The sequence below is a fragment of the Camponotus floridanus genome, unplaced genomic scaffold (assembly GCF_003227725.1).
Source record: "Camponotus floridanus strain SB8 unplaced genomic scaffold, Cflo_v7.5 scaffold21, whole genome shotgun sequence".
In the NCBI taxonomy this organism is placed as follows: Eukaryota; Metazoa; Arthropoda; class Insecta; order Hymenoptera; family Formicidae; genus Camponotus; species Camponotus floridanus.
Window position 1 is genome coordinate 374,175 of NW_020229337.1, and position 20,340 is coordinate 394,514.

At 32.3% G+C, this 20,340-nt stretch overlaps 2 protein-coding genes across 3 annotated transcripts in view; both read left to right on the plus strand.

The window, feature by feature from the left end:
• Positions 1-6,494: 6,494 nt before the first annotated feature.
• LOC105253086 (sperm flagellar protein 2) lies at positions 6,495-12,228 on the plus strand. The gene is made up of 7 exons (XM_025408419.1): positions 6,495-6,761; positions 7,038-7,949; positions 8,249-9,200; positions 9,495-9,780; positions 10,166-10,931; positions 11,287-12,065; positions 12,219-12,228. Exons 1-7 carry the CDS (start codon positions 6,495-6,497, stop codon positions 12,226-12,228), a joined length of 3,972 nt encoding a protein of 1,323 aa, XP_025264204.1.
• Positions 12,229-17,119: 4,891 nt separating this feature from the next.
• LOC105253066 (beta-1,4-N-acetylgalactosaminyltransferase bre-4) overlaps positions 17,120-20,340 on the plus strand; it is a 106,350-nt gene continuing 103,129 nt past the window's right edge. For both annotated transcript variants that reach the window (XM_011260838.2, XM_011260841.2), the window contains exon 1: positions 17,120-17,659. The gene's annotated coding sequence lies outside the window, so the exon portion shown is untranslated. The remainder of the gene's footprint in view (positions 17,660-20,340) is intronic.

Below are 20,340 nucleotides of genomic sequence, written 5' to 3' on the forward strand. Positions count from 1 at the left end.
TTTGGATATACGCCGTAAGAAAGAAAGAGAGAGAGAGAATGAAAGCGAATGAGCGAGAGAAAGGAAGAGAGAACGAATTGATAATTATATATTTGCCCGGTTTCGGAAATACTTTATCGAAGCGAAAAGAGGGGAGGCGCGGCCCGGATCACATCACCGGAGGACATCATCCTCGATGAACATATTGTGTGTGTGTGTGTGCACACACATAGAACAGCCAAACACATAAAAACACACGTACACGCACACACAAAGATACACGTACGTACAATACCGTAGTGTTGTGGCAGCTCGTACTACGTTCTTCTCGTTTTCATAGTTAAAGCAGCAAACGTAGCAAGGATAATAAACGGTAGCGAGTAACGATATAACGAGTAAAGTTAATGATAACGATAACATAATAAATAGTAAAAGATAATAATAAAATAAAGAAGCAAACGCGCGATATTATTCGCAGATTTCAAGTAGACAAGGAGAAAGAAGGTAGGACGCCCGGTATAATATATCTCGTAAACGCGACGGCTCTCCGACGCATCTTTTTAGATAATCGATCGACCGCAAAATCGGCGAAAACTTGTCTTAACCCACTCTCTTCGATACGTAGAACATGTATACGACGATTGTTACAATCCGGCGAACGTGCTCGGAACGCGCAATATCGGTAGTGAAAAGGAAAATAGAGCAGTCAAGCCAGAGGAAAACGACTGTGGAAACTAACGGGTACCTTTCAGCCATGTGCCTTTGACACCTTTGAAAGAGAAGCCACATTGATTAGATAGCTCGAGGCCGAAAAATGAGAGATAAGAACATAAGACATAAAGATAAATGAAAAATGGATGAGGACGTTATTTTAATGATAAAGAGATTCTAATGTTTCTTTCTTGGAAAAGCGTTTTCCCGTGTGTTCCTTAAACGTGTTGTCCTCAAACGTGAAATGAAAAGCGAAGCAATCTATCTATTAAAATGACGTCTTCGAAAAATATTAATCAATGATAAGCAATAAACGATTTATCGATGTGAGAACGAGAAATTAAATATTAAGATATTAAAAATTAATATCTTATGATGATTAAGATGTTAAGAATTAATTCTTCGTTCTTAATAATTATTAAATGTAATTAATGTATTAAATGTATATATATTCTATTACAACAGTAAGAATATATTCATCTCTAGTTTTATCCTTCATAATTCTTTAAATTTTCTTTTATTCTTTTTAATCTCTTTTATTCTCTTTTATAAAAGATTATTTTTATTTTTTTATAGCTTTATTTCCTATTTTTATTGCTACTCGCATTTCGGCCTTGCTTGTTTAACACTCTTATGTCATTCGGAAATAAAAAACCGTGTTGCGCGTTCATGAGCAGGATCGAGTCCTCGGCTCACAGTGATCCCGGCGACGTCCTGGCAGCTGCCAATCGCTTCCGAAACCAGGGAAAATCGACTCTATCTTATACATATACATAGACTCTAGGATATAAATAAGAAAAGGGAGAATCCGGTTGAAAGAAACACAATGGCTAAAATACCGTAAGAATGACGATAAAAATTAACTAATAAATCGCTTAAAAAAACGAGAGAAAGAGAGAATGACATAAACGATAATTTTTTTTTAGCACGATAAGAGAAGAAAATAATATGTAATAACAAAAACAGAATATTTTGAATGAATCGGGCGGAGTGAGCAAGGGATGAGATGGAAGAGAGAAGGAAAGAGAAAGCGATTAATGAAGAGAAAATAATAATGTCCATGTTGCTAACTTAGCAGTGAGATAGATATCGCGCATAGGCGACATCTTAGAGAAAATTAGTCCTTAGTACACAAGCAAGAGTGAGAGCGAGCGAGCGAGTGAGAGAGAGAGAGAGAGAGAGAGAGAGAGAGAGAGAAACACACATACACTTACATAAAAATACAAACGGCATAATGTCTATGCTAACAGACACAGCAAGGTCTCTAACCCATCATTAATACAAGTAACATAGATAGAAGAAGCGTTTCCGATCTGAGAGCGATTTTTCTTTTTTGATTTATGCGAATGAAAGTATGAAATACAGATCGAAATTAATCAATATTACTTCGATAAGTTCGACTTTTAACGCCATATATATAGAATGTTTTGAAATTTTTAAGTTTTATAACTTTTATCATAAATTTCTGTTTTATTTTGACTGATTTTTTTTATCTAGCAAATTTTCTTATATCTAGCAAATTTTCTTGATTCTTGAATATTAAAATATTAGCGCGTTCTCGATTGTTGTTTTATCAGGATCGGAAATCAAATTTCATAATGAAAATTAATCATGGATCATTGATTCCCGAACGATTTATGGAGACGCTTATCGATCAGTAAGTTCCCAGTTGTTTCTTTCTGCCAGAGGATAGGACCAATCGTTAGAGAGAGCAATGTATCTTATATATTATTTTATATAATTCTTTTTCAGAACCTCTTTCTCAGTTTTAGTCTCATTTTCGTCGATTCGGTCTAGAGACTTCAGCGCCGGAATTCATCCGTGACGATCTTTTTATCGAGACAAATCAATGATTTTGGTAGGTGCAAACTCGTTTTTATAACTATGAATCTTTATCAAGCTCAGGTGTACTATCGAGAGTTCTATTTTTCCAGTATAATAATTTTATTTTCGACACGATAAAACTCTCCTACGAATTTAGAAAGCGCAAGTAAACTTCACTAGAAATCTGAAATTTGAAATTTTCTCTCCTCAATAATTTTCTACTTCCTGCGGACTTATCAGAGTAACTCTCTTAGAAGCTTATTGGAGAATTTTTTCTGTCTGAGATAGTGATTTGAAGTAAAACTCTTAAAAATACACTTGGATTTTATATATATTAAAAAATAATAAAGGGGAAAAATCATGGAAGAAAAAAATTGCAGAAGCGTGTCTTACCTTTTTCTGTAGATAATCACACATATACACAGTAGTTATGCGCGTGTAAGAAGAGAGAAAGCGAGAGAGAGAGAGAGAGAGAGAGAGAGAAAGAGAGAGAGAGAACGTAAATCTAAATTATTATAAATATTAATACTAATTAATATTATTGAATATATACCTCTTCTGTACATACAATTAAGCAACAACAATAATAATGAATAATAATTGATGATCATGAACGATGGACGAACGGCAGAACGGGGCAAACACAATAATTGCGCATTGTTTTTAGCAAAAAGAAGAAGAGGCGAAACGCGGTAGCGAACGCGATTATTACTAAGTTGTGAATATTAAGTACGATTGTAATTGTAATTATATATACTTATACTCGCGGCGATACGATGATGTAATTGTATGGGATCCACGCATACATACACACCACACGATATAAATATTATAAATACATTATATAATAACGATGACGATGGTGGAGACAACGGTGATTTTTATTATGTTACTATTATATTATTATTATTATTAATTATTAATTATCACCATTATTATTGCGGTCATTATGGTTGTATTATATATTGTACTGAGGAATATATACACTGATACAAGAATGAAATGAGTCCAATTAAAACGTGAGTGAGTACAACACTGTCGAGTAAACGATAATGAAGAATATAAATACAATTCGCGTCGTGTCATTTGTACTTAGCTGTATTATTTAATCATGAACCAGACTATATTGTCGAATCTCAAAGATTCTGCCATGTTTCTTTTCTTTTTTATTTCTATTACGCTAAAGAGTATCAAAGAATAAAATGTCGGAAGAAGATTTCTTTTTGCACTTCTATTTCGTTTTTTTAATACTTTTTTATTTTTTCTCTTTTGAAAAGAATCAAACTTGGCACGAAAATGCACGATTTTGCAACCACACACAAAATTCGCGGACGGTCATAAATGTGCAAAATTATAATGTTTTTTTCTGCGATACAATAAATATACATCAGATAAGTAAAAAATTTTTAATATGTAAAAATGGTTCAAATGATACAAATCTAATAAAAAGTAAAAAAAGTCTAGAAATCAAAGACGCAAGTAATAGTGTGTGATAGTAATAATATATTATAATAGAAACTTTGTAAAGTTGTTCCACTTTCATACAATAAGAATCGCAAAAATATATGTTTAAAGTTTGTCGACGACGTTTCGACCCTGTTCTCTGTTTAATATTAATATTATGCTTTTCTTATTTGACTTTGTGAAAAGAACCCAGAACAGGGTCGAAGCGTCGTCGACAAACTTTAAACATATATTTTTGCGCTTCTTACTGTATGTAAGTAAAATAACTTTACAAAATTTCTATCATAATATATTATTATTATCTCGCACCATTACCTGCGTTTTTGGTTCCTAGCCTTCTTTTACTTCTTAATAAATATATCATCCAACATTCTCATCAAGAATTTTTCGCTCGCGACACGACTGATACAATATGTATTTAAAAAATATTTTGACATATTTACTTTTAGATTATCGATTTTCTGATTACAGTATCAAAAATCTCTAACTTCTTGATAACAATATGTTAGGCCGCATTAATTTTCTCAGAGAATCATTGTCATTAGCTCTTAGCCTTTTGAAAATATACTAATGTATCTAGTCGCGTCACGTCAACCAATATTCTTTTCGTTTCTATTTCCACGATTTTTCTAAAAGTACACACACATACACACAAAATGAATTCCATATGAAGGAGCGATTTTACAAAAAGCGGGCTGATCGGAAAGAATCGATAAAATTTTATTTTAGAAAGCGAATTCTTGTCTCATTTTTTCTATCTATTTTTCCCATTTATTTATTTAATTAATTAAACGATTAGGGAAATTAAGGAAGAAATATATCTTTTTTTCTAGAGAAAGGGAAAGAAGGGAGTAGAATTAATAAATTATAAAAACATATATAGAATGGCGAAAAAATATTTTTTTTGCATATATTTCTCAGAAAATTACGACTACATACATAGATTTAATCGTATTGAAAACACATTATCCTATTCGATCTTATCTTCATCAAAATGTGCCAATATTCTAGAAAATGAGACAAATGTTTTTTGTGTAATCTCCTATTTTAAAAATGATTTATTCAGTATCACACACATAGAGATAACTTTCTTTTGATTCGCCCGTTTTTTCGCAGAGAAGAAAATACAGAGAAGCCGTGCGTGTTCTTTTTCGTCCTGCAAAATACGAGATACGATATTACGCGGAGTAAGTTCTTTCGCGTGCATCTCGCGTGAATCTCAATTTCGAGATTCCACATTTCTCGATTCGCAAGAGGAATCGACCCGTATATTATTTCTTGGCGAGCCGAACCAATGCTCAATGCGACGCTGCTGTTGGTCTGAAATCGATAATAAAGGAAAACTAATGAATCACGATTTTCTTCTACCCGTCTGTACCTATAAGCCTGTAACATGTATATGCAGCGGAATATAAGGGAATAATAAAAAAAAAAGAAGCAACAACAAAGTAACAAAGATATACACTTTTTATATGCATGATTTATAAGTTTTAATTTTTAATATTGAAGGAGATATATATACCACATGTTGTATGTGAATGAAAATCATTGGTTATTTAAATTGATGTTTCTAAATATAAAACCTGGGCTTCTCATTTTTTCTGCAGTCGTTTCCCCACCTTTACAGCATATTTCTCTTCTTTTTTTTCTAATAATATATATTTTATAAAAGCTTATAAAAATAAATCTATTTGCTGGCGAAACGCTTTTACAACAAATTTTAATTATATTGAAATTTTTATTAAATATTGGAAAGGATTGTAACATCATTTCGTTGGATTCAAAAGGTAGATAATTGTGTTAATTATATTTTATAATCAATTAAATAATAAATGCTTTCATTTTATTTTGCAATATCTGTCACAGCCGTTAACTCATCGATATTCATAACGATAAAAATGCTTATGTAAAAATAAAATGTGCACATCATTTATATTTTGATATAATTGACTTTATACATGTATATTATACATGTATATCTTGTATATCTTATTATTATATATGTGTGTATATTTTATTATCGTATTAATATTCTTTTATCGTCTCGAATATTAGCGATTGCCTAGATCTCATTACGAAGAGATTATTACGAGCTAAGCCCATTAACTTTAAGAATTTGTCATATATTAATTGCATGAATAATATGAAATTTATCAATATTTACAAATATAAAATTAATGAAAGCACAAATTTCTCGAAAATGATATTTTAATAAAAAAGTTTCGAAAATATTAAATCTATAAGCCTAAATATCAGAAAAAATTAAATCTGAAAACTACAAATATGCAAATATTATTACATTCCGTTGTTTGAGTTTTCATTCTCTCAGAGAAAATCATTTGACAATTTTTTATCATTAGTATAATCGATTCTCAAGTGTATTGTATACATAATGCTAATTTCGTATCGTTCACAATTGTCAAGTCGCAATGTCTCGATCACGTCGAAGACGCGCGTTTCACAATTTCTAATCCTGAAACATTGGAAATTTCGCGAAGTTATTGAAATCTCCAATAATGGCCGATGCGCTGAGGGCATGGCTACGTACGAGGCTAGGTGTAATCATAGATCTCACCCCTGAGATGTTCGGTCGTTACACCAGAGACGGCACCTTGCTGGCCCAGATCCTGCACAGCTACGATATAATAAGCAGCAATCAATTAAGCACCATTCTTCGTACGCAGGACCCGGCGTTATGCAGAGTGAACCTGAGGACTCTACGAATCTGGCTAAAGCTCATCAACGTTACACTGAGTGACGAATGTATCGACAAAATTTCTAAAGTATTGCTTACAGAAAAGAAATAGAGAACGCAAGAAAGAGAGAAATAATTTAAAAGAATTAAAATTATCGTATAAGGAAAAAAATACGAAAAAAATATTTTTAACAATTTTTTAATCAATTTCAAGTAAATGTTATTTCTACCAGAAATCATATTATACTTTTATCAATCCATAGATATTATTCCTAGTCAGATAAATAAATTTCTATTTCAATTTTCGTTAATTCGTTTATCTCTTCTAGAGATTGAACTTATTTTTGTATAAACAATACTTTAGGGTAAAGGTGCAGCAGCTCTGCAGCTCTATTATAAGGTCTATCTGAGTCTTGAAGGTAAGGATCGATTGCATTTCATTGCTCTTCAGAAAGAGCGAAAATATATGCCGAGCAGATTCGACATCTCCAAAGTATCCGAGGAGCCACCTTCCTATCACCCACCCGAACATCCTCTTTCACAACCGTTAATCGAAGCAGCCGATACCGTTCTTTGGCATAGAAATAAATTTTGGGCGATTACGCAAGCTTGCAGACGAGAACGTCAACGATTCGAAGCCCTCATGAAATATCCTATAGTCGAACCGATCGAACATTTTATTCCGGAAGTGTTACCGGATGAGAAGGAGATAGAGAGCGAGGCACTGGATGAGTTTGCTCGCAAACATCCGCCTCACAAGATGAAAAGATACCGCGTAGTCGAATGTTGCCCCGAAAAAAAATCGTTGGAAATGCCTTGTATCAAAGATTCCGCGGCCGCTACGGAATATATTGACTTACTGAAGAGGCGCAGTGAAAAAGCGACAAAATCTCACGCGCTCAAGTTGAAGATACAAACGACAATGATGACAGAAGCTTGGGAGCAATTGCTGAGGAAACAAGATAGGTCTTTCGACGAAGCTCTCGGCAGGCGAGTGCTAGATCAATCGCGCTATGAAAAACAGATGATGAGGAAGCTGTGCGAGGTGCGAGATTTGAGAAATAGAATTGTAGAGAACCGCAGAATCGTTGACGCAATGTTGCTAAACACTAGAGAAAACGAGCTGCGATTGAAGGAGGATCGTCGTCGAGAGATAATGAAGGAAGAGATGGAAAACGTGGAAATGGAAAGCCACAGAATGCGTGAGCTTCGATGGAGAATTCGCGAAGAAAAGGTGAGTGATAATGAATGTGGGGAAGGAGTTTTTCATTACGTTGTAAATAGAATAAAAGATGAGTATAAAAATAATACAGTGAAAAAAAGAAACATTAAATGAACGCATAGTTATTATAATTAATAATATTATAAATCTCAATTAAATGTTTTTCATTTGAACATTCATTTACATAGTAATGCAATTATTTTTTTAAGAGATATATATATTATTATTAATTAGAATCTGTTACCATCAACATATTTCACTATATTTCTAATTAATAATGATATATATTTTTATAAAATAATTTTATTATTATGGAGAAATGTGCAATTGTAAAACATCTGATTGATTTTAAGATGCGTAGAATAAGGGAAAAACATCGAGACATTTGTTTGAAAATCATGCAAGATCTCGCAGATATCGCAGTAAAGATGGCTGACTATCGTCAAGCGAATAATAATCATATTCCTTATTCCATATGGAATGAATGGAAAACGTCGTTCCTGAGAAATCAACCAATATTCGAACTCGAGGAACATCTCGATGATGTTGATGAACAGATGGAAGATATAGAAGAAATAAAAAACAAAGAAGAAACAAAACATAAAGAAATAATAGAAGACAAAATAGGAATGAAAAATGAAGAAAAAATAAAAAACAAAGAAGAGATAAAAATCAAGAAGAAATTGAAAACTGAGGAAAAACAGAAGCTAATTCAACTGGAATTAAAACGTCAGCGATCTCTGGCTGATACAGATTTTGAAAGTTATCGAGATCTAAGCTTACCATGGGATCAATTCGTGTCGAAGGAAGAAGAAAAAGATGAAGAAGTTATCAGATTGGGTGGCATTGTACTTGGCTACATCGTTCATCGGTTACTAGAAATATTATATCCTTATTCGAGTGAGTTGAGTTGTCCGGTACCAAGAGTTAAAGTTGCGGCTATTATCTCGGGAATAGTAAATCCAACCTTGCACGAACAGTTACGAGAATTATTAAAGAACCACGGAATCCATTTGCTGAGAATGGAAGATGCGATTAACTATTGTTTGGAAAGATATAAGCAGGAAGTAGCTAATGTAGAGTATATTGATTTAAACATCATCTCGGCGACGACAAGAGACCTCAAAAAATTAGAAACCAAGAGTAAGATGAATGATTCGTGGGACCATCATCAAAAAAAGAACGAAAAAAGAACAAAGATAATAACATCTCAGCAGAGCGCAGCAGAGGAGAAACAAACGCAGACACCTAGACAAATACCTTATGATGATATGGACCCAGTTTTAAGCAATACTGCTTATATAGGTAGAAAAATTTAGAAATAAAAATGTTATAAAAATCAATATTGATAAAATAATTTCATTATCGCATTAATTTTAGAGTCGTAACTTGTGATAATAATATCAGTTTGTTTTATAGACACAGATATATTTAATACATACAGATTTATTTTATGAGAAATAACATTAGACATTAATATCTGAACATTTATTTATTAATTTTCTAATGATTGATATTGGTCATTAGATTTTTATAAAAATATTGTTAAAACAATATTTATTTTTATTGTAAAACGATTGGTTTGATTGCTATATTTAGGCAAATGGACTTACGAGTTTCTCACATTGGGTGAACCGATTTCCGATGAATTGAATACGAAAATACTAATTGAATACTTAAAAGCAATTGGAGACGTCAAAGGTTGGGCGTTAATAAATTATCCTAACACATATAAACAGATGGCAATGTTGGAGAAAGCGTTGACAGGACGCGAGATTCCTGCTAATCACAAAATTATCAACGCGGACGTCAATATTGAGGACATTGATCTTCCATCAGCCAGGATTGTATTTAAGGGTCATGAAGACGTATTCGCGACATACAGGCGCGTCTAATTATTTAATGTCAAAATTATAAAATACTTATAATGTTTTATATATATAATTAATGATATAAATAATATAAAAATATAAATATAAATAATATTATATAAATGAATGTCAAAAAATATTTTAATTAAATATTAATATTATTGAAATTATTGATTAATATAATATTTAGATTTATTTATTATTAGTAAATTATTAGATTGATTTTATATAATCATGTTGCAATTAATTTTATTTGATCATTATCTTGTCAAAATACATTAATGTTTACTTAATAATCCAATAATTATTAAATATTAAAAATTTTTTAAAAATTAAGATATAAGCAATTAAATATAAACAGTTATTATAACAGTTATTAAAATATAAATGTTGATACAGGCAGTCTAGATTGTTGCCGAATCCAATTTTCAGAGCAAAAGATAGCTCCTCGACGTTTATTACAATCTATGTCAAGGCAATGTTAAAGTCAAAGATAATAGATCAAGATCAATTGTCTATACCTTTACCCGACGATGCTACATCAATAGACGAATATTACGCTAATGAAAATATAGCATACGGATTTTTCTACAACATTCTCGATTTTTCGACGTTGAAACAATTAGCCGAATTTATTGCGGATCAAATCCCCAAAAAGAAATTGGAACGTTTTGAAAAGATTTCAGAGACATATGATGATGAACAGAGATTTCCTGTTGATTCAAAAGTCATTATTAAATGCCTGATACCGAAATCTAAGTGGGAAACCTCGAAGTATGAAAAGAAGAAAGATATCGAAGTTGAGAGCAGCGACTTGCAACCGGAAGTTCAAACGCAATTAGCAAACAGTCATGTTAAACCTGGAGAAGACGATTGGCAATGGATAAATTTCTTTCAACCACCAGCCTTACTTGAAATTTTGGCTACATTTTGGGAGAGTATTGAAGAGGCCTATGTTGAGAATTTGAAAGAGATTCTCTCTTTGAAGAGAATGCATACGTCGGCCATTGTACCCTATAAAAATCTCATCCTGAGAAACTTGATGAATTTCGTTGAACGTCCTGATGAACGGCAAATCTTCTTGCGAGATTTTCAACGCGCTTTTAATGAAATCGATGAGGACCTCAGGGATGACCCCGACATGAAATGCGAGCTGCACTGCCGAGTCAGTAATTTTTAATAAAAGAAGTATAATAAAAATTTTTAATAAAAGAAGTATAATACAGTAGTAAATATTATATATATACTAAATGATAGCCAGTTTTTAGTTTTGATAGGATCAATATAATTAAACATTATTAAATATAAATAATAAAGCATGTGTAAAGAAAATTAGGATAGCGCAATTTGCTGTTAAATTCATTTTTTTTAAATCAAATCATTGTTATCTTAATTTAATCATTAAAAATTTAATAATTAACTTTAATAATTAAAACTGTTTGAAGGCTCTTAATGCTTCGAAAAAATAAAGACAATATATAATCTTTCCATTGTTGAGGATCTAAAAGTTCTGGCATTAGGTCGACGATTTTCGAATGGAATTATGGGATTTGTGTGATGCGAGAAGACATAAAGCTGAAGAAGAAAGAAAATACACTCTGCAGAATAAATGGATTCCGGTGGAAGCCGTGATTCTTGTCAACGTGTATATTGGAATCTTGCAAGCGGAAGTTGATAGATTCATTGAAACTATGCAATTTTTGCAAGATTACTATATCTCCATGTCGCAGAAACCTCTTCAGGAACCGCGATTCTCCAAAATCATTCTTGATCACGTCGCATTGACGGATATTCTTCTGGAAACCTCGTTGTTCGAAGATGAAGAGCGAATGCTGGCAAAGATTGAATCGACCAACGCTTCCCCTCGTAAAGCCTTAAATATACATCACTTCAAAACTGAGATCGAAACTTTGCTAATCGATACATCGAAGAGCTTTGATCCTGATCAAAGTATCATTTATAATATTATCAAGGATAATATTCGACAAGTACAGAATGTCGTGGATTCGATCTCGTCTACGACATTGGAAATGCTGAAGAACGAAGAGAAAATCGCGATTTCAAAGAGTGATGTTAAAAGCAAAAATATCGGAAATGCATCGCCCGATTCAACGTTTGCCAAGCTAGCGGAAAGAAATCGCGATCTAATTGAGGAATGGCGATATGCCGTTCTTTTTGAAATCGATCGTATTAATCAGAGATTAGATGTTCTAAACGCGGCTGCTCGATTCAACATCATCTTCCTTTTAGATACTATGAAAGAGGTTTTCCATGGTGTTTACCATCATATTATTGAAAGGTTGGTGCTAATTATAATTATTTATTAAATTATATTTCTTATTTTTAATAAAAGCTAAAATTGCGAAACGAATGTAATATTTTAAATTATGGAGACGTAAATTTGAAACAGAAACACTTTGCAATGCAAATGTGCTTTGTGTATTTATTACAGAGTAGTTTAATTTATTTTTGAAACGTTTAAAAGCAATAATAATTTCAGGAAAATAATTATCGGATTCTGGTAAAAATTATTTCTTTATGATTTAAATGGCAATATTATAATTATCTGAATTTTAAGATGTTAAATCATTGTTGTGTATTTACTAATGATATATACTAAATATCGTAGAGAGTACTGTTTGTTAATTATACTTTAATAATCAAATACACAATATCACACATACACATATTTTATTTTCTTTAAGATACAAACGCGAAATCGAAAGCATCAACGAAATGACGAATGTTTTTTGCTTTGCCATCGAAGAGGAAAAACCGATCCAACAGGAATTACTATTGGACGGTGATCAGTTTGTCGTCAGATTAGATGATTTCGTTCCCGAAGATCCCAAACGATTTGCTATCCCGACCGAAGAAGTTTCTTCGCCTCTGCGATTCCGTATGGTTCAACTCAGTCGACTGATAGACATTTTTCGACGAATTGCTCCGCGCGGAATCATGAGCGAGCGAGCTCTGATTTACGTTCTCCAGGATCTGGTATCCTGCGGCGAGGAGGACTGTTATCCGCCCTTCGTGCCGTGCGTTTGGCAACAATTGCGACCTCCGGATATCGAGAAACTGATCGAAGAGTTGTTTGGCGCTACAGAATACATCGAATGGCGAGAGTTCGTTGTGTATGCGATGGATCTGCCTTTCCCATCTCATCAGGATATCTTGAAGGCGCGAACGATTTTTAGGATGCAGGATTCTGATCTAAAGGAGACGATTACTCGCGATCAGTTCCACTCGACGCCGTTGTGGTTTCTAGAGATTTCTACTTTTCATAAGACATTCTTGGAAGAGGGGATTGATTGCAACGAGACAATGAATGTAATGTTACGCGAGGAAGTCCGATTAGGCGAGCGTATTTCGAATATAAAGAGCAATTTCATAGAAACGAGTGAGGATAATTTTGGGTGCGTGGAGCACAGCTCTTCGATCATAATTCGGCGAAATAAAAACCCCTCGAACGTAAAATTAATAAAAATTTACTACGTGCATCCTGAAAACAAATATCGAAATCTGAATGAAATATTAAAGTTTTATTAAAGTTTTTTATTTAAATTAATTTTGATTTTCTGTTTGAACGATTTTTTATTAATTAATTTTCGAGCAATTTTTTGATTAATTGTTTTTGTTAATTGCTTCCGATCAATCTTCCCTATATGCTATCAAATATTTTCGATTAATTTTCCAATTAATTTTTTTTCACAAATCCACAAAAATCTCTCATTTCTCATTTTTTGTGAATTATTATATTTGCGAAAAATTGATCGGGAAATTATTTTGGCAGCGCAATAGAGCTGAGACTAACGCTGGCAAAGGAACTTCTCTGTCAAATGTATCTGATAAATCGAAACGCAATTCATTATACCGCAATGTTGTTAGCCTTTTGCAAAGATGAAGATCCTCGCGAAGGTCTCGGGAAAGCATTTACTCTTACGATGGGTGCTAGAATTTGTACCGATGTAATAGAAGGTGAAAAATACGTCGAGGAACTTATTGAGAAGAAGCGTCGTGATAGGGAATTACAATTAAGTCAAGATTATCTTCGTGAGGAAGCTAATGAGGTAATTTATAAAATTTGTATTAGCTAATTTATGCAATTATGTTTGAAATTGGCTTTGTTTCGTTTATGATTAAATAGAGAGTTGCAATAAATTAAATAAATATAATAAATAAATACATTAAATTAATACAAATAAAATAATGTAAATTTAAAATAATATAAATATTAAAATGAAATAAAGAACAAAATAAAATGTTTTCATGTTGAAAGCGTTTATAAAGCATCATAGATATTTATTGAACTAATAATTAAAGTGAATGGTTGAGAGAATATTATTGTTTTATATAAAAATAAAATATGATCATAATTAAATCAAATGTAACTGTGATAAAAAATCAATAAAAATATATGTTCATTAATATAAAATATTACATCATAAATATAAAAAAACATTAAGAAGCTCGAATAAAAATTAATTTGGTTAAATAAAAATAGTGATATGTTTGGTTTCAGATAGTACGAGAAATTATCAATCACATATTAAATAGAACAGCAAAGGCTGTCGTTACGCTTGAAAAAATTCATGATCATGATTTACCTCCGAAACGTCGAATATTGATACAGCAGTTAAACGGAATGGGCGAGATAGATCCAGCTGAACTTTTGCCACCGGAAGAAATAGTGGAACACTTAGTTGTAGAAGATTTGTTGGTATTCACTGAATACGAACACGAACCGCAGATTGCATCTCCGTCAGCTGATGAAGCGCCCGAAGAAATGATTCAGCGAGATGAAAGAGTAATTTTTTGGCTGCCACGGGATGTTTGTCTGGTAAATTTATTTGTAAATTACTCTTGCGAATAACCTTAAATAATTATTTTGTTCTTTACTGATGAAAACTATTCTTTAGCCAGAAACATGAATTTTAAATTTATATTATAAAAAATTTATATATTAAATTTTAGTTTAAAGTTTGAATGAGGTATATTTAAATTAGAAAAATAATATTACATCGTATTAACAATATTATAAATTATGTAAATATATTGGTATAATTTTGATTTTTGATTTTTGAGAATGATAATTTTATTTAACAGTTTTTCAATGATTCATTTTAGACGGTTTTGTCTACGTGTTTACCGTGGCTTGCATCACAACCAAATCTTTTTCAAACCTCTATGAGTCTTCGTCAAGGAATAGCGCGCATATACGACGAATTGAGAGATGAGGAGCTAAATGACGATAAAGATCTCGTTTTATCTCATCGTTTATTAAATCACAATTTTATTCACGAATTACTCTGCGCTTCTAGCAAGTTTGTTTCAAAAAATATGACAGATCTACTCCGAAAAATACTAAAAGATAGACATGCAACAACATAACGAGACACTTAGAGATGTGAAAATTTATATTAAAAGCGGCAAGTACAAATGAAAGATAAATCTATGTAGTAATATAGAATAACGCATTCTTTTCGTTATTACTAATTGAATATTGATAAATCGATAATATTTTTACTTAAATTTTATAAAATTTTACTATAAATACTGTCGCACATTATAATCTTCTGATGCCTATAATAGATTATTTTTTAATGTTAATTTGAAATATAAGATACATAATATTCAGTATAATAATTAGTTTTACAAACTCAATTATTTTGGACACCGCTTTATATAGAATAGATCTGTAAAAAAATTCATTGATTATATTTACACTTAATTTGTGTTTAATCGTTATATCTGTAACGAGTAATATCCGTGTAATACATCTTACAATTTATTGATTGCATTCCGAATTTCTTGACCTCAATAATCCGCACGAATTGCTGAGCTAAATTTGTTAGATACTCCATGCGAACTCGATCGATAGCCAATAAGTTTCTTGATTCTCGAATCTAATAAAAAACATGGATTTCACCAAGTCGGATTCGCGAAACATTTCGCGTTTTATTGGTGGTCTAGACTTCTTATTTTATTTTTGATTCCCTGTAAAAAATATATATAATATGCTCGATCGAACATCGGTCGTTTACTCCGAATTCGATATGCAGGTGAAAATTAAAACAAAAAATATAAATACTTTCTTTCGCTTTTAGTCGTTTAGATGTCGTACCGAAAGTATGAAAGAACAGGTTGATCATTTTAATTACTACACACGCAATTATATATAATATCAGTGTAGTTCCGAGTTTCTTGAAAGTCTATTTACTAAGAAGGTGCACTTAATATATTATGATGTATTGCGATTAAATCTATCAACGTCATTTACGTAAGAAAGAAATGTTTGCTTATTATTTATATTGTTTTAATTTTCAACTAAAAAGTTATAACACAATTAATGTGTATTATGCAATTAATTCACTGAATGATTTCTATTTATTTAAAGTATATTTAAAATATCTTCTAACTCTATAGCAATAATAAATATTTTTATGATTATTTCTTTAATGATACTTAGAATCAAATATATTTTGTCCGCAATGCGCGTTTTATCGTTTTACTTTTCTACGATCTAAACACACGGATTAAAAATACATAAGTAATATAATTGAATAATAGATTCAAGAAATTAGAGAAATGTTACGTGATATATCAATCGAGTGTTTAATTAATTTATAAATTAAAAATAATTCTATAATTTAATATTCCGTATATGTATAATTATTTATATACTATAGATACTTGCACATATATACATATATGTATGTATGTGTGTATATGTGTTATACGCAAAATATTTCAGCAGCAAATCAATAACACATTATGTTCAGCCTTGGTAGCGAATAGCGCGCTATTGTTTACATGTCACAATCTTGCTATCATTGTGACACTCGAGTCATAAAGTAATGATATAAAACGCTTCATACATTAACAAATTCCTCTTCTAAACGTGTTTACAAGTAGTATTGTAAAATCTTTGAAATAAAATTAAATAATAATTATATATTTGCATGTGAAAAATCGAGTAAGGAAATTAATTAAACAATATACGTTGAAGAAATAATATTTTTTTTATTTTGTATCCGAAAAGATTGACTTTCCATCATTATGTCATAATTTCATCTCGAAATAAAATGATTAGTATTGCGCCCGTTTTCGAAGAATACTTCTTTATCTCGAAGGAAGATGGAAGAGAGCAAATCTGGGAGATCAAATTTACCATAAACCGAGTCTTTCATCTTTCGCCGACAATCGCGAGAAATCCATCGGCGCCGCCAGATATCGCCACGTGACCGGCTCGCCTGTCAAACAGCCCGCGGCGCCCCGGCCAATCAGCGCGCCAGATTTCCGTCGGCGCCGCTGCGGACGCTGGCGCCCGCTCGCAGTCGCGACAGTCGCGCGACGAGATGTCCTCCGCGGTGGACTTGTCCGGGAAAGTTTCGCGTCTCTCTCGTTCTACAACAAGCGTCCAGGTGAACAACAGTTATCCGCGCATCGTCGTCGACATGCACGTCGCGACGTCGATTCGTCATCGTTGGATCGCACCGATAATTCGGTAAGAGGACGAAGGGGCGGGGAGGGGGAAGAAGAGCGTGCGAAACTCAAGAGCGAGCCGACTCTCGGAGGCGGCGCGCCCGAGAATCATAACGCGTCCTTGCGACAAAGCCGGATTGTGAAAGCTGCCACGGCGCCACCCGATCCGATGCGATCACGTGGCATCTCCATTCGTGTTTACTCTCGTTCGTTCGATCTCGTGTGCGCGCGCGATCGCGGGTGCTGAATTGACGAACAGTGCGACAACGAGACGTCGGCGCGTTCATCTCGCGTGATCGGGATGTGATGCACGTCCACATCTCCTCTATTTATGGATCCCGCATGTCCACGTTGAGGAGACAGAGAGACGGTGAGGCTGTCATCGAATCCACAAGCGCGGCAATAAAAGTGAGTATAATAGTTGGTGTAATCTTGTTGTTTATATGCCTTTCGCGGTCGCGGGAGATTACGTCACGCTTGCTCACGTGAAAGCCGGCGGCGAGAGATATCGTAATCAGGAGAAAGGAAGAAAGGAATTCTTTTATAAAATGTCAGGCTCTTTTATTATACGTGATATTAGCACGAGCTAGTCTTAAGCTAAAATCCGGGGAGATTTTAGTATTCAGAGAAATATTTAACAAGTATTTATTCAGAGAATTATTTAACAAATATTTATTCAGAGAATTATTTTTCTCTACGCATAAATATACGTCATATAAATGTTGCGTAGAAGCAAAATGATGATTGATATAAAATATTATAAGAATAATACACATTATTATAAATCATAATTATTTCATGATTATTTCGTCAGAAATCTTTAATTAATCTTACATGTACAGTGATAAGATAATTGAAATGTCTTTCTTTCTTTCTTTGCCTTATGAAGATTCTTGATATTTTAATGATATTTTAATACGTGCATATTCTTGGCTACCGTATTGTTTTTGAAATTAATACTGCAGCAAAGTTAATGTGCCGAAATTATACGATTCATTTGTTCAGCGATGCTCACATACACATACGAAACTACACAAATCGCGCATTTTGCATTAATGCACAACATGGGCTAATGAAATTGTAGTAACAAGTTTGCGAATGCTCTGCAATTCGTTACTTATTAACCTGAATGTGGCTCTGAAATTCCGGAGTTGTAATTTTGCACGTTCGTGTACAAATGTGCCTAGATACAATTACTTTTGTCATGTTGAAATCAAACTTTGCACATTTGCGTGCGCAAATGCGGAAAATTACAATTATTTAAAAGGCAATTTTCAAGAAAATTTTGATAAAATTGAATACATCATATTAATTTTTTAATTTTTCTTTAAATATTTAAAATACGTAATTTTTTTTCTTAAAATTGCGGAGTAAATCGTTGATCGAAAGTTTAAATATTATTTCTGCTTGAGACAAATATTATTTCTTTAATAAAAATATATTTAGACTAAAATTGCAACTGTATATTTTAAAACATAGAATATTTCTCATGGAAAAAATTTATCAAAGGTTAATGTTTTTGTCGACGTGTTCATAAAATTTTATGTTTAATTCATTTATTAATTTTCTCATTAATTTTATCTTCAATTCTTGTATTAATTCTTTTATTAATTCTTGTATTAATTCTCGTATTAATTCTTTTATTATTCTTCTATTTAATATTTTTTTCTTTAATTGATTAATTCTGTCGATCGATGAGATATATATAAATTAGTGATTAGAGATAATAGTATGTATTAGTCGCGGTATATTTGACTATATAGAATAAAAATACCTGGCACGTGTGTTTATGTATTACTGTACATCACATAACACTTTTCTTAATGAAAATGGCTGTAACAAATTGCGAAGGTTTGATAAGATCAAATGACTTTTAATAATACAAATTAAATTTTTAACACTTGTTGGCAATGACAGTGAAATACAATGTCATTTAAAGTTTGAAATTCAGAAATTCGAAATTGCTGTGCACTGTGCAAAAATAATAGATAAATGTCCTTATGTGCACAGTGACCTAAATGCGCAGTAGTATGCTTTTAATCCACGGAGACCAAGCGCACGCATCGATAAAAGTCGACAAAGCGGGGATGGAAGTGCGCGTTCTATGGTTTTTCTCCTCTACAAAAAATAGTTCTCACTTCATCGAGAGAGTGAATCTTACCCTTTTCATCAAGAATAGCGAGTAGCGTACCCTCGTTTATTTGAAAGAACTTGAAGTACGTGAGCGTGACACTTCGCTTTTAATAAAAAAGTTTTAGCATATAAAGCGTGGACATTCCTACACTATTTTTTATATCGAATATATTTTTTTCTCCTTGTTTAAGAACGACAATTATAATGCTACATGTTTTCATTAATTTACATAAAATTCTTTTATATTTTTTTTTTGTATTTCTAAAATTTATAAAAAAATGTATTGAAGTTTTTACATTTTTACCGACGCGTTCATAAAATTTTATCTTTAATTCTTCTATATTAATTCTTCTGTTAATTTTATCTTCAATTCTCCTATTATAATTCTTCTATTATTCTTCTATTAACATTTAATATTTTTTTCTTTAATAATTCGGTTAATTCCACTGATTGATGAGAGAAATGTACATGTATAAATTAGTGATTAGAGATAATAGTACGCATTAATCTCGGTATATTCGACTATATGGACGAAGCATGGAAATACCTGGCACGTGTGTTTATGTATATGTATTAAATACAACACTGTCTGCTTTTTGCGTATTTGCATAAAACGAGACGAATTCTCTGTATGCTAATGGAGTGCTGTAAATCTCAGTGACGATTATAACATCGGTGTATTGCCATTATACATATACGCGATTCAATACATTATGACAAATTTAATTTTCTCTCTCTCTCTCTCTCTTTCTCTCTTGATCGATGATTCGAATTTTGCAGCAAATTGTACTTTATTATGTCATGAGTTATTAGTTACGTTCAATGTGCAGCGATAATTAATGCCGGTGTGTGGTCGATCGTACCTTTCGCACGATAGATAAACAGCGAATTCTGATCAATTCCATGTGAATATTATCGCGCAAAACAAAATGTACATTGCATAATTCTACATCTGA